Source organism: Vipera berus (assembly GCF_964194415.1).
Source record: "Vipera berus genome assembly, chromosome: 5".
Classification (NCBI taxonomy): domain Eukaryota; kingdom Metazoa; phylum Chordata; class Lepidosauria; order Squamata; family Viperidae; genus Vipera; species Vipera berus.
Genome location: NC_138207.1, coordinates 30,937,573 through 30,951,889, shown reverse-complemented (window position 1 = coordinate 30,951,889; position 14,317 = coordinate 30,937,573). Strand labels below are relative to the sequence as shown.

The window sequence follows — 14,317 nt, the reverse complement described above, 5'->3', positions numbered from 1 at the left end:
CTAACCTCAAGGATGTATAGAACTGTCTACCTGAATAATTTAATGTGGGCTTTCAGTATTATTTTATATTTTCTTTTTGCATACTTAATGGGCACTGTGCAGTGAGCACCCTCTCTCCTAATAATGTATTCAATAATAATAATAATGTGACCAATATACTGATTATTTTACTGTTTAAAATTAGGACTGTTGTAGAAATGCATCATTACCCATAAATGGATCAAACCTTTTTAGAAATTTTAATAATTCTGCATAAGATGGTTCTTCTGTAAGCTTTTTGTACAGAAGTTCGTGTTACCATCTCCTCTGCTGATATTTCCTAGCTATGTCTAAAGAGGGTCTGAATTATCTGCATTATACCAACAGATTTCTCTACCCAACAGGCTATATAAATGTCAAATTGAAAAAAGAATAATCTTATCTGAACAGATAAAATATTTTTAAGAGATCATCCTTTTATACTGTAGCTGCAACTCTTTTAATCTAATGCATTATTAGTGTTTTGGGTTGCATCCTCTATTCGCTTTGTACCAACCAGAAAATTAATCAACTATACCTACAAGGTTTTGGTTATTTTTTCTTTTTTTTTCTTTCTCTTTTTTTCCTTTTCTTTCTCTCTTTCTTTCATCTTTTTCTTTCTGTTTTTCTTTCCTTCTTTTCCTTTCTTTCTCTTTTTCTTCCTTCCTTCCTTCCTTCCTTCCTTCCTTCCTTGGAGAGGGGTGCGATTGACATAATTAATAAAAAAAATACAATTAAACTGATATGGGAAAAAAGCAAAGTTTTAAAGAAAACTATTTTGAATGAGTTACTTTATTAGTTGATGCCTAAATAAAAGAGAACACTGAATCGATGAAAATTACAGTGAAGCTCGAAGTTAATGTACCAACCAGAGGGCATGGATGCCCAATAACATGTCCATTAAATCACAAATTATTCACAGCAACTAATCCACATAATTTTGCATAAAATGTCACAAATGATGAAAAATTGATATAGCTTTGTCTCACTCAGACTATTTTAAATACGGTTGACTTGTCTGCTGTTCTGGAGAATGTTAGGACCAAAATGTGGTCTATTGCTTCTAAAATCCTCTAAATAGTGGTCCTTTAATTAAGTTTTCTCTGTAAAACATATCCACATTTTTAACAGTTTGAGAATGTAGAAAACTGCGCTCCACATTTTATTATAGGAAAAGTATCGTTTAAAGAAGATTCTATTTGGCACATTAATTTTGGCCATTTATGCTCACATTTCCACATTATATAACACAAGTACTTATAAATGTGATGATAACATGTTTATTCTGAACTTGTCTAATGTCATTTTGCACGTGATTAAAGTAGCTCTCACAATATAAGCACTGAAAAAGTTCTAACTATATACATAAAACATTTCTGCACATCAAAGTCTATCACTTAGAAAATTATATTATGAGCTGTTTAAAATAAGTACTTTATGACTTTGTAAAACAATATCTCAATAATTCTAGACCAAAGCCAACATTGGTTAAGATTTATATGTAGTGATAATTGTACAAATATTTTCTATAACTGTTTAATTAATATGGAAAACAATAGCTTCTGTTACATTTGAGGGCTTTGTATATTTTGATAAAAACATGCTAACTTTGTAATTCTGCCTGTTCACTACAGTTTATAGAAAGCAATTTTAATATGTCAATGTTATGTTTATAATTCATTAACAGAATTTTATTAATCAGCATAATGGAGAAGTATTACAAGAGACATAGAATTAAAGCAAATATTGTTAATATAATGTTTGCTACATAATGGCATATGCATTTTGTTTTAACAGAACTATTAAAAACTGACATTCACAACTATTAAGAGAATCAAGCTTTTTTCCCTTTACAAAATATTATGACTTCATCAAAATAGCCACAAATTCATTCATTCATTCATTCATTCTGTATCTTCCTTCCTTCCTTCCTAAATTATGATAATCTAAACAAAAAACAAAACAAACAGGAAGGTATGAAGACTGGTGGGAATCAAGGATTATACAACTAAGTACTAAATATATTGGCATCTCTGGGAATTTACGTTACAGATCATACTTTACAAACCACCATGACTGAATTTAATATGTGCCCAAACCCAACAAACAGACTGCATTATGGCTTAGTTTAATGCCTCTGTCCAGCTTGCATCCAGTACCTGTTTTATTCCATGTGTGTGCAACATGTACTGTGTCATTACCAAACTAGGAACTCCTTGGGTTACGAGAAGTTACTCCTTAAAATCTTTCGGAGATCCTCCACTGCCATAATGTGGAATTCAATATGGAGAGCTTCCATTTTTAAAAGCTTTTTAAAATTATTATAGTTGAATATGGAGAGCTCCTCCTCCTAACACAAGTGAATAAGAACATTCAGGAATGAAATTCTGCTTCCATGTCAGAGCTTCAGGAGTTCAGTTCTAGGATGCCAATTACTAAAACAATTAGCAGCCTATTACTCTTTTGGAGTTATTGTCCTTGTTTCTTGAACTTTAGTTGCTGTCCCACCAGGACTATTTGCTTGTCTCACAACTCCTGCTCTACAAGTAGTATGGCAGGAACACTGCATACTAAAATAAGAAACAGGTTGGTTGACACATTGGTTAAGTTGTTCTTTTACATAATATAAATCAATTAACTTTTTCTGAAACCAATTCTCTGATTCAAAATAAATTTTAAATGTCAGGAATGAAAGACATTTAGTCCAAGAACGTTTGAACAAGTTATAAATTTCTGAATCTTGATGTTTATAAATCTTCTTCTGTGATCTAAAAATGAACAAAAATAACTCTTAGTCAGCCACTACGGTCCAGCTTCCCAAGTTCAAGATTAGCATGTTAAAGTATATGAGTTATTATGCTTCTAGAAACAGATGAATACTATACTACATTAGTTTTTTAGCATAGGATATGAATGCTTAAGATGGCCTTTAAGTATTACTAATTAGAAAAAATTCTAGGAAATACGGAGTAGTAACTAATACCAAAATTTGCTGGCATTACTTCAAAATAATTCACTTTCTTTGGTTATATCCTATTAAAAGTTTTTGCTGTTATTAATGTTCTTTTTCTACAGTGAGTTACATCCAAAAGTTACATATCCATCTGCACTCAGTGTTCTAAAACCTTCTGTTTTACATCCACCTACTCCTTCTCGCTAAAAATACATCTTCATAAAAAACCATTTTTTTAAAAAAATCACACAGTATTAATTTGAAACTCATTCAAAGCAAGCAACACATATCTTGTAATTTTTAGCCTCTTTCTGGATCTCTGGTTGCAAATCAGTAAAGGATGAATGGAAATGACAGGGAGGCTAAGTCAGAAATTAAACAAGCAATATATATGTAACACAACACACTAAGCTATGAGTTATTACTTATGAAGTCAGAAGCGAACCACATTAGGGCTAAGTATGTTATACGTGAAAGTAGCCCTATAGCTTTTGCTGCTGCTGTTTCTTTTCACTCCACATATATTTTAGGTGATATAACTGCCTGTGAAATGATACTAAAAAAAAAACTTAGTACAGTACAGGTCAGGCCTTACTGATATAATTTCCTTTTACCTAAAAAAGTTTTTTTGTTATTCTAAAGGCATTTCTTTTGATTGTGATAGTACATTGCTTAAAGAGAAAATCCCACTGAATATACTGAAAACTATTTTCTTCGGCTTTAGATTCCTTTATTACTTTGCCCTGAATAATTTAATCTGAAATATGATCTATACAAACGTAGAAAGCTGTTTTTCTATATTATTAAACATTGCTAGAAATCAAGCAGGACAGAGGAAGAAAAAAGATAATTATTCACTGTTCTTTCTAGAAAGGAATTTTCATTCACAAGCCCGTTTTAGTGCCAACAATTGTGCCAACTCTTACAATTAAAAATGGATTTTATTCAACCCAATAGCCATTGTGGTTTATAAGCTATACTTACTTACCTTTGCTATGTAAATTCAACTGTTTCTTCAATAAACCATGATTAAGCCAACCATGGCTTAGCAGTTGAAAATACTTCACAGAAAGGATACACAAGCTATGATAAAAACCTGGTCAGACAGCTGGAGCTATTAATAGCTATTAGCTAATAGCTAATAGCTACAGCTATTCTGTAATATAATTTGCATTGCATTATTACATTATATGAATACAAATGCTTCACTAAACCATGGTTATACAATTCAATAAATCAGTATTCAAATATTCATAATAAACTATGGGTGGCACAATGTATGAATCTAGCCAGCAATTTCATATACTGGGGCTTTTTTAGAGCTTGAAAAATATGCAAATCTCCTAATGATACAGGGATATCTACTTACTAGGGTCAAAAGGCAAAATGGCAACCAACGGAGTGTGATTAAAGCGATCCCTCATTTTGAACTTTTTGATCCTACCTTGCAGACACTTCTGCTTATGTACAGGAAACTACAGTTAGAACTCCCATTAAAAAGCAAAGTTACTAGTTTGAAGAATCTTTAATAACACTATGTCAATTTCCACAGAGCATTTTTTGTATTTTACTTTCATGCCTATGAAGTACATTTACCATATCTGGACTGCAAATTTCAGCGCATTCACAAGATGGCCATAAAGAAATACCTAAGCAGCTAATTCATAGCCATAAGTGGTTGGTCATAAGGATATTTCCAGTCCAGGCATGGTGCCTTATGGTACCATCAAGATTTTCTTCATGATGATTCCTAACCTGTTCTTTCAGGTTTTCTAATGATATAAACATTGCTAACGTTACTGAGTCATCCACCTTACTGATGGTGGTCCCAAATTCTCAAACTTAAAAAAAATACATATTATTTCAATTATAACTAGATGCGACTCAAAAATCTTTGGTAACTGTAATTATAACATTTAATTACAATTACATGATAAATTTAAATGCAAGTAAGTAATAGTTGGATATTTGCTCATTTGATTTAAGATACCAGATATTTTAAGATACCACATATTTTAAATTATTTCTTTCTTGAAAAACCCAGATAGCTGGGTCTTCACATTAGTATCCGAAGTAGGATAATTTGAGTCTGAGTGCAGGCAGCTAGTATGAGGTTTTTTATAATCTAATCAAGAGCACTTTTCCTCACTGGCACCTAATCACAGCACAGACATGCCTGGCAAATAACTTTTTTGCTGTTTCCATGATGCTGCCTTCATCTCATTCCCACTCCGGGAATGAGGTGGCTGACCTCATCTTTAGATGTACCAGTGGTAAAATTTTGTTGTTGTTGTTAGCTGCGAAGTCGTGTCCGACCCATCTTCCCCCTTATTTCAGTATTATTTCACAGCAGTCTCCAGAAACATCTGCCCAGCTTTGTTACCCAGCATCAGCCAATTGAAATGTAAAGGAAATATAGGATACACAGTACAGCAAAGAGCCTGTATATGTCTCTGACTGGGAACAGGGAGTTTGGACTTAGGAGCTAGTTTGTCATAGTGGTTAACGCAGCAGGCTGGACCCTGGGAGACCATGAATGCTAATCCCAACTCAGGCATGAAACCAGCAGAATGACTGCTAGTCACTCTCTCTCAACCTTAGAAAGCGGGCAATGGCAAACCACTTCTGAAGTCCTGCCAAATAAACCCAGGTGCTTTTCCAGGCAGTCACCAGGAGTCAAGACTGACTCAAAGACACATACACAAAATATTTGGCCTTAACTGAACAAGGGAAATGACCCATCACTAATATAGAAATGCCCAGTTAAGAGCCTCCTGCGTTTTTGTAGCCTTCCATCGTCATGGTATTCTCCAGCCTTTGCCGAAAGAGCCGTTTCCCCTCCCCCCACCTTCCAGTTTCTTCAAAACTGCTTCCATTTTCCAAATCACCATTGGTTTTGATATGCAAAAAGCACCGGTTCTTTAGTGCGGTTTAGATCTGGAAATGACGCTGGGCCCGCATCAGATTGAGTAACAAGCTGACAGTTCCGGCCGCCCTGACTTTCTCTTAGTCATGCCTAACGGAAAGATAAGGCAGCAGCTGCCTTCTCCAAAGGGCAGGGGCGATGCATCATCCCGATAACCCCGAAGTCCAGCCGCTCACTTGCCGGGGAAAGGAAAGCCGAAAAAGCACGCATGCGCGCATGGCATCCGTGCCCGGCCGCCCACCCTCGAGCTTCCAACCAATGGCAGAAGAGAAGAGCCCGAGAGCGGTGGGCGTGGCTGCGGTGGTTAGGGCTTTGCCCGTCAGTACCGCGACGGGGTAGGTCTACGCGGTTTTGTACACAGTCGAGTGGGTCGGGGCGCGTGCGGAAGCCGTTTGGCCTTTTCTCTTGGCCGCGCGGCGGGTGGCCCCCGGCTATGGCTGCTGGCGACGGGGGCGACGAAGAGGTGCGAGTGCTGCAGACTCTCCGCGGAAAGATTTGTGAGTCACTGGGAGGGGTCGGCTATCCGGACCCGGTTCTCCGTCTGTGTGTGTGTGTGTGTGTGTGTGTATGTACAAGTCCGTGGCCGGAAAGAGAGGGTGAGGGAAGTGCGTGTGAGGGCGGAGGTCGGAGACGAAGAGGCAGAGCCGGAAGGAAGTACCTGTGCCTTGGAGCGGCCTGACTGACTCATCCGCCCCAGCCCTCCAACCCCTGCTGCTTCCCCGGGTGTTTTCGGCGGGTGTGTGCGTTTGTGTAGGAGTAGATTACTCCGCCTCGTGGCTAAAAGCTACAGGCAGTCGGAGTGGAAGTGCATCGGTAATGCAGTAATTGTGTTTAATTTACTCGTTGGTGCCCCTTCTTGTTTTGATGGGCTGCTTTTACCCCGCTTATTGGAGGGGTTTTGTAAGCCACTCAGATTTCATGGATTAAAGCGGTCCAAACCTCTCGAAAATAAACGTAAATAATGAGTAGGAAAGGAGTGAGAGAAATCAATACACGCACGCACCCCTATCAAATAGAGAGAAGAGTGACTGAAGATGAGAGTTGATGTAAAGAAAATAAAAGGGACCTTCAAAGGAAGATTTTGCACCGGGATAGATGATGTGTGGATATAACATTACTTTTTAGCTGGGAATGGGAGGGGTTGTGATCCATTAGGATCTGAAAGCATCAGGGTGGTAAAAACTGGCACGTGAAGTAAATGGGGATATTTGTGTAAGTTTTGGAACCAAGTATTTGGTAAAAGGGATTCAGAAGTTAAGCGAGGCAGCCCACTTTTTCTCTTGCCTGAAGCTAACTCTCATTTCCTAACTATTATTTGAAAGCTTTTATTACATGTTACATTTGATAGATGTTTCCCAATTCTGACTTTTTATGTGGAAACTGTTCTGTGTGGTAACACTTAAATGTTTTAGGTGAAATTTAATTTGGCTATATAGACTTATAGGACAAATCCTTGACATTTCTCTTCATAATTAAGTTTCCAGAGGGTTAATTATGTTAGTCTATTGAACGACAAACTGTATTTTGACAGATTTAAAAATACCAATGAAGGAGAATTTAAAAATAACATTTAAGGCTTAAAAGCAACATACCAAAGAGTACTTACTAACAAATCCTATCTAACTTTAACACCCTAGGTTGTATCGTGTCAAAACAATATTTGACATCTATAGTCCACATATTAATTATTATTATTATTATTAATTTAATTTCTATACCGCCCTTCTCCCGAAGGACTCATTGCTATCACTTGATCATTACAGTAGGTTACAAGTGGATGCTGCAAATGGAGAGAAATGAACTTGTGAATGTGATGTAAAACTGTAACTACAGTAGTCTTCCAAACCAACTGCGTATCTAGTAGTATAACAAGATGTCCTTGATCACACATTAAATGCCAAAAGAAACTACTGATTTAAATTGAGCTTACCATTGATAAGTCTTCATGTACATATTTGGTAAATGGTGTACATCTGATTGAATGCAGCCATCACTACAATAGTGTTTAAATCATATTTTATGTGTAAGAAACTTCATGTACACATATACAAATGCAGCTTTAAGTCTTAAAAATTATTAGAACGACTATAAATGAAAAACAGTGCTTATCAAAATTTGGAAATGACGCATATGACATATATAGTATAATTCCATGTTTAGCAACCCTTTGGGTTATTGATCAACACTGTCCTTAATAAATGAATTATCATAGTTCAAAATGTATCTTGTCCTGAAATTTTTGTAGAAAGATTTTTACTTCCACACTCCAAATTTATTTATAGCTTGGAATAGAAGCATCACTTTTCCTGTTTTCACTCCAATTCTTATATATTTTTAATCTTTGAGAAAATATGAAATAATGCAAACATTCTTTCTGTTCCTACCGAGAAAAATCTCTGAAGTGAATGAATGAGACCAATTAAAATGCCTATGCAATGATTTAGTTCAAAGGAGTCGACTAATGATTTTTACCAATTCATAACTGATTCTCTAACATCTTAACCTTACCTGAAATTTATTTTGACTGAAAAAAATTGAACTGCAAACCCATGTTTGATAGGTAGATAACAGTATATTTGTTTAGGAAATTCATTTGTATTTATTATAATTTTAGTATGTTAAATAGTTATAACTGCAACCATGACATTTTAATGAAAATGTTAGCATTTATAGATTTTAATTTCTAACAAACTGTTCTTTTGGGTAAAATTGAGATTTGTTTGACAAGGGGGAAATGTTTTGTTACTTGCATGTGATTTATCAGGAAATTTTTATAAATGACCACATTATGGGAGGAGAATGTTATACTTATTATTATTATTAAACATGATATAACAGCGGCTATCAAAATGGACAAAGTTAATAGGATGTTTCTGGCAATTATAACCAAGGTGCATCTTAACTTGAAGATAGAAAATGTAAAAACTATAGTCTGAGATATAAGAAATAAAAGAGTGATAATGTTATGAGTCAATTTTAGGGTAACCGGAATAAACAGGATGTAGTGGTTTTGTTGAAATGGGAGGAACTGAAGTACTTTCATGTAAGTCAAATGTAACCCGTTTCCTTTCTCACGCATTTGAAATAATTGCCAGAAAAATGTTTTCAATGAAAATATATATTGCAATATAGTCTTCTGTTCTAGATTTGATTTAAAACCATGCCTGCTTTCAAAAATTTTAGTATTTACAGTGTATATTACACTTTCAAAATGCTGGCGTAGGCTTGCTAGCCAGTGGTATTTGATCTTATCCCAATCAAATTTCTGTACTGTATCAGTTTCTCAGTGAGATGCTAGATTTAGTTTTAATAAACAAGAACCTGTGATTAAAACATATCCCAATTCCTACAAACCATTATTTTAGAACTACTTCATTTTACCCTGCTTATGTATTTAATAAAATTAGTGATATATTAAATTTTGTTTGTGTATATGTATGCTTTTGGGCTTTTTAATATATTTATACATGTCTGACATTGGATAACCAAAGAATTTATATTTCAACATGCTTTATATGTGTTTTTTCTGTTTTAGCTCCATTTAGTATTTGTTAGTGTTGTGTAACAATCTAGATTTGAAGGGAGAAATGAGATATGGTGCCTTCACTATTAAACATGTCTTTTTCTGGCCACACAAGCCCGGAAAAGAAGCATTTTTTTTAAAGCTAAATGTCTATGGAGATTCTCAGTCATCCAGGTCATGGTTGTCCCAAAGATGCTTCTTCAAGAGGCAATTGGACTTTCTTGTTTTTCTTTGAAGACATTTCACTTCTCATCCAAGAAGCTTCTTCATTTTTTAAAAGTATTTGCTTAATTAATTCATCCTATTTGTGCCATTTAATTTTTCTTTGCAAGTTGAATTCAGTTCGCTACAAATCCCTAGTATTTGTATAGTGTCTCTGTAATTTTTTAGATAATAAGATTATTGAGATAATAGGTTAAGTTTCTTAAATATCTCTAATAAACTAGAGTTACCTTATTTGTAGATGTCTTAATATGGGGCTGTACAGTTATCCTTAAAGTATATTTCTGAGAGGTTTATTTCTCAAAATAGTTGAAGTATGAGTGAAAATTAGGTAAGATTTGGATGAGATTAAAATATGATGTCTAATTAGGCTAAATTAAATGGAGTCCTGTGTTATGTCCATGTGATTGCATTTTTCTCAATCTTGTGACTTTCTTCTTTCTGTTTCCTAATATTATAGGATGAGATTTATGGAAATTGTGTTTTACCACAAGAACTCCCAAATTGTGGCAGAGTAATTTATAGCAGTAAATACAATAATAATGTTTATTGGCTACTTACTTCAGTATGCTGTTATTTTTTTAACATGATGAGAATAAAATCATCTCAACATTTCATTTGTAAATTGATTGAACCATGGTTTTCTTCTACATGGTATTAAAAATATTTCATTTTGTCAATAGGTCAAGCCAAAAACTTAGTGCCATATCCAGGACCAAATAAAATGAGAGACTGCTTTTGTACAGTCAACTTGGATCAAGAAGAGGTATTTCGTACTCAAGTGGTAGAGAAATCTTTAAGGTGAGCTTCTAATCTTGATGTGAGTCTTACTTACTGAAAGTAAATCTTAGTTAGAAAGCAAACCTTAGTTAAGTTTGAAGGTATTTTATTCATTTATAATATTAATATACTGTTGATTGTCTAAATATATCACTTAGTGTAGTAGATGTTCATCAGAGCTCTAATTGTTATATTGTGTTTCTATTAATTGGAATTGAGCATACAGAAGGAATAGAAATGTGCAAAATTTGTTGATCCAGGAACAGTTTTGGACAACTCAATTTCTTCTGGCATCATAAAGTCGTCAGAGTTAGCTTGGTAGATTCTAGAAGTAAATAATGGATTATAAAGGTTGGAAGGAAGCCTTGGGTTAGAATATTCTCTTCTAGCTTCCTTAGTCCACATCTCTGGAAGATGTCTCTCGAGCCTCAATTTAATAATTCTAGTAAAAGAGTCGACCACTTCCTAAGGCAAGCCTGTTTCACTGCTGAACACCTGTTAATGTAAGTATTTTTTCTTGATGCCCAATTAAAATCTGTTTCTTTGTAATTTAAAAACATAATTTCTTATCTTGCCCACTAGCGCAGCACAAAACAAGGCTTCAGTTATTTGAAAACAGCTGTCCTATGTTCCTGCAGGCATCACTACTTCATACTAAACATATTCAGCATCTCTAACTCTTCTTCATAAATTTTTTCTTTCATATTCTTTGAGATCTTGGTTGCTATTCTCTGGACATGTTCCTATTTGTCAATATTTGTCCTAAACCTTGGTGTCAGGTCTTTTAGATATTGTCTGACCAGTAGAAAATAAGTCATTTATCTTGTATACTTCTCTTGACGCAGCCTTGGGTTGCATGTAACACTGGACAAAAACAGTTTCGTTTTCTGAGCACTTCTGGGGATATCTTATAGATTTTTGACTGCTAATCATGAAATAAACCTGTAATTTAACCTGTCATGTACCATTTTATAAAACTCTTCTGTTCTTACACAATGGCAATGTACACCCTTCAGTACATGTTGGCTATGCTGCACACATGAAAAAGCATACGAAAACATGTAACTTGTTGAAATATATCCACTGTACTAAATCTGGAATATCTCTGGAGAACTACTAGAGCATCAAACTACATTCAACTGGTTGACAAACATTGTGCAGCATACAAGACCATAAAGTACAATATGTCACTGAAGATTCATTTTCTTTGTTCACACTTGGATTTGAAAATCTAGGTGCAGTCAGTGACAAACATGGTGAAAGATTTCACTAGGATTTTTGCCACGGTGGAAAAACAGTATCAGGGCAACGAATCCATCAATGTTGGCTGACTATTTTTGGACACTACAGCGAGATGCTTTGGACTCTTGACTACAAACAAAAATCAGCAAAACACTTTTGGTTCAGTTGAACTCATGCAGTGTATCAGAAACATTATGCAATTAAAAAAATAAACATTAAGAGTTAATTTCATATTTCTCAAGATTCCTACATACTACAGTAATTCTGAAATTATATTTGTGTTCGGTTTGAGGGGTCTAACATAATCGCTTCAGGAAATAAATTTTTTGAAAACTTTGTTGTCCAGTATAATCTTTTTCTATGCACTGTTTGGCCAATTTAGACTAGTGACCCGGTAAGACACTCAGATTTTTTTTTTCATATTCTGTTGCCCAGTATGATTTTGCCCACTCTGCACTCATGCATTTAATTTTTCGTATGTAAACAAAGGATATTATATTTGTCCTTCCTAATGCATGTCTAATTTTCAGACAGTTGTTCCAACTGTCAGATTTCCCTGAATTTTGACTGTCCTATACAATGTTTATTATCCCTCAGATCTTTGTGTCATATGTAAATTAGATCTTATCTAACCATTTATCAATCATATAAAAATACATTGTATAGTACAGGGCTTAGAATGGAGCCCTGCTTTATTCTTTGATTTATATAGCCATCTTATCTCACATAAAGTCAGTTTGGCATAGTAGTAAAGATGCTGATATAGGAATCAGGAAACTGAGTTCTAGGCTCTCTTAGGCATAAAAGCTGGGTGGGTGATTGAGGCCAGTCACTCTTTCTCAACCCAACCTGGGGCAAATAAGCAGGATTATTAGGTATGTTTGCCTTTTTGAGTTGACCAACTGTATATAGTAGGACATAATAATTTAATTTAATTTAATTTAATTTATTAATATTTCTATACCGCCCTTCTCCCGAAGGACTCAGGGCGGTGAACAGGGCAAGAATAAAAAACACAGAAATTACAAAAGTTAAAAAATGATTAAATACATGCCCACTAAAAAACAATTAATACATAGTAAACCCCAATAAAATACAGTAAAAACCCCACCAATCCCCCATCAGGCCAGGCCGGCTTGTTCGAACAAGTATGTTTTTAGATCGCGGCAAAAGGAGCGGAGATCGGGCGCCGTCCGGAGCTCAACCGGTAACTGATTCCATAGTTCCGGGGCGCCCACAGAGAAGGATCTCCCCCTGGGGGTCACCAATCGACATTCTCTGACCGGTGGCACCCTGAGGAGGCCCTCTCTGTGGGAACGCACAGGGCGGAGGGAAGTTGATGCCGGCAGCAGGTGTTCCCTAAGGTACTCCGGACCCCTGCCATGTAGGGCTTTAAACACCATTACTAGTACCTTGAATCTCACCCGGAAGACAACTGGTAACCAATGCAGCTCACGGAGCAGAGGTGTAACATGGGAGTATCGGGAGACTCCCAACACAACTCTCGCGGCTGCATTCTGTACCAGTTGGAGCCTCCGGGTGGTCCTCAAGGGAAGCCCCATGTAGAGAGCGTTGCAGTAGTCTAGACAAGAGGTCACGAGCGTGTGAGTGACCGTGCATAAATCATCCGTGCATGATGTGGCTTAACAATAAAATCACCATTTAGGCCAATCATCTCTTTCCTGCTTGACAGAAAGCTGCACTTAATAGGTAAAGTTGTTCAACAAGCTTTGTATCCATCCTTCTGAAGTCGCATAGACCAAATTGTCTTCTCATCTTCTCTGCTGGGATTTCATAGGAGATTTTGTCAAATGCTTTCTGAAGACAAGTTACACTATGTTCAACATACTCAATTAAACCAGTCAATTTATTAAAAAGGATAACTGGTTGATTTGGCATGACCAGTTCTTGATAATCCATGCTAGCTCCTGCCAAATGACACATTTGCTTAAAAACTGACTGCTGACCCATCTATAATTATACAACATTTCCCCTTCTCCAGTCCTTCAGCACCAACGTCCATCCATTATTTCTCAAACATAAAAGGATTTTGAGAAAACATCTGTAATGTGTTCCTTCAAGATTCTAAGATGTAATTGATATAGGACTTAACTGATGACTAAATTATCTTGGATTACTACTCCTTTCTTATGACAGTTCTGCTTGCATCCATCTGAGGGGTTGCCCTATGGCAGGGGTGTCAAATTGCCAGCCTGCAGGCCGGAGGCATCATAGCAAAACCACACCCACCCCATTTCCAGCAATGGCAAAAAAGTTGCGATACATCACGACACATCACGTGACGTTGCGAGTTTTGACACCCCTGCCCTATGGAGAGAAGAAAAAAGCAAAGTAGAAAAATGTTGCCCTCTACCTATCCATGTTTCCATCCTATAATCTTCATACCCCCTTCTTTTTCTTTCTCTTCTGTCATCATTTAAAAAGGACACTTGTTCCTCAGAATTCTTTTGTTCCCTATCCTATCCCAATATTATTTCTAAAGTTATTGGCTGATTGCTGGTATGTTTTCTTGGTGATTGTATCTACTCACCTTTTCCTAAATACCGTATTTCTCGGACCATAAGACGCACCGGACCATAAGCCGCACCCAGTTTTTAGAGCAGGAAAACAAGAAAAAAAATCTTTCTCCTTC

At 35.9% G+C, this 14,317-nt stretch overlaps 1 protein-coding gene and 1 long non-coding RNA gene across 2 annotated transcripts in view; one reads left to right on the top strand and one right to left on the bottom strand.

Annotated features, from left to right (window-relative positions):
- LOC308668677 overlaps positions 1-1,444 on the bottom strand; it is a 33,544-nt gene extending 32,100 nt beyond the window's left edge. The window contains exon 1 of the long non-coding RNA XR_014026571.1: positions 561-1,444. This is a non-coding gene — a long non-coding RNA (uncharacterized lncRNA). The remainder of the gene's footprint in view (positions 1-560) is intronic.
- A 4,779-nt stretch (positions 1,445-6,223) lies between these two features.
- Positions 6,224-14,317, top strand: part of RASA2 (RAS p21 protein activator 2) — a 55,275-nt gene continuing 47,181 nt past the window's right edge. Inside the window, exons 1-2 of the mRNA XM_081329261.1 lie at positions 6,224-6,394; positions 10,326-10,443. Of these exons, the coding sequence (XP_081185387.1) occupies positions 6,331-6,394; positions 10,326-10,443 (182 nt within the window). The 5' untranslated portion in view covers positions 6,224-6,330. The remainder of the gene's footprint in view (positions 6,395-10,325; positions 10,444-14,317) is intronic.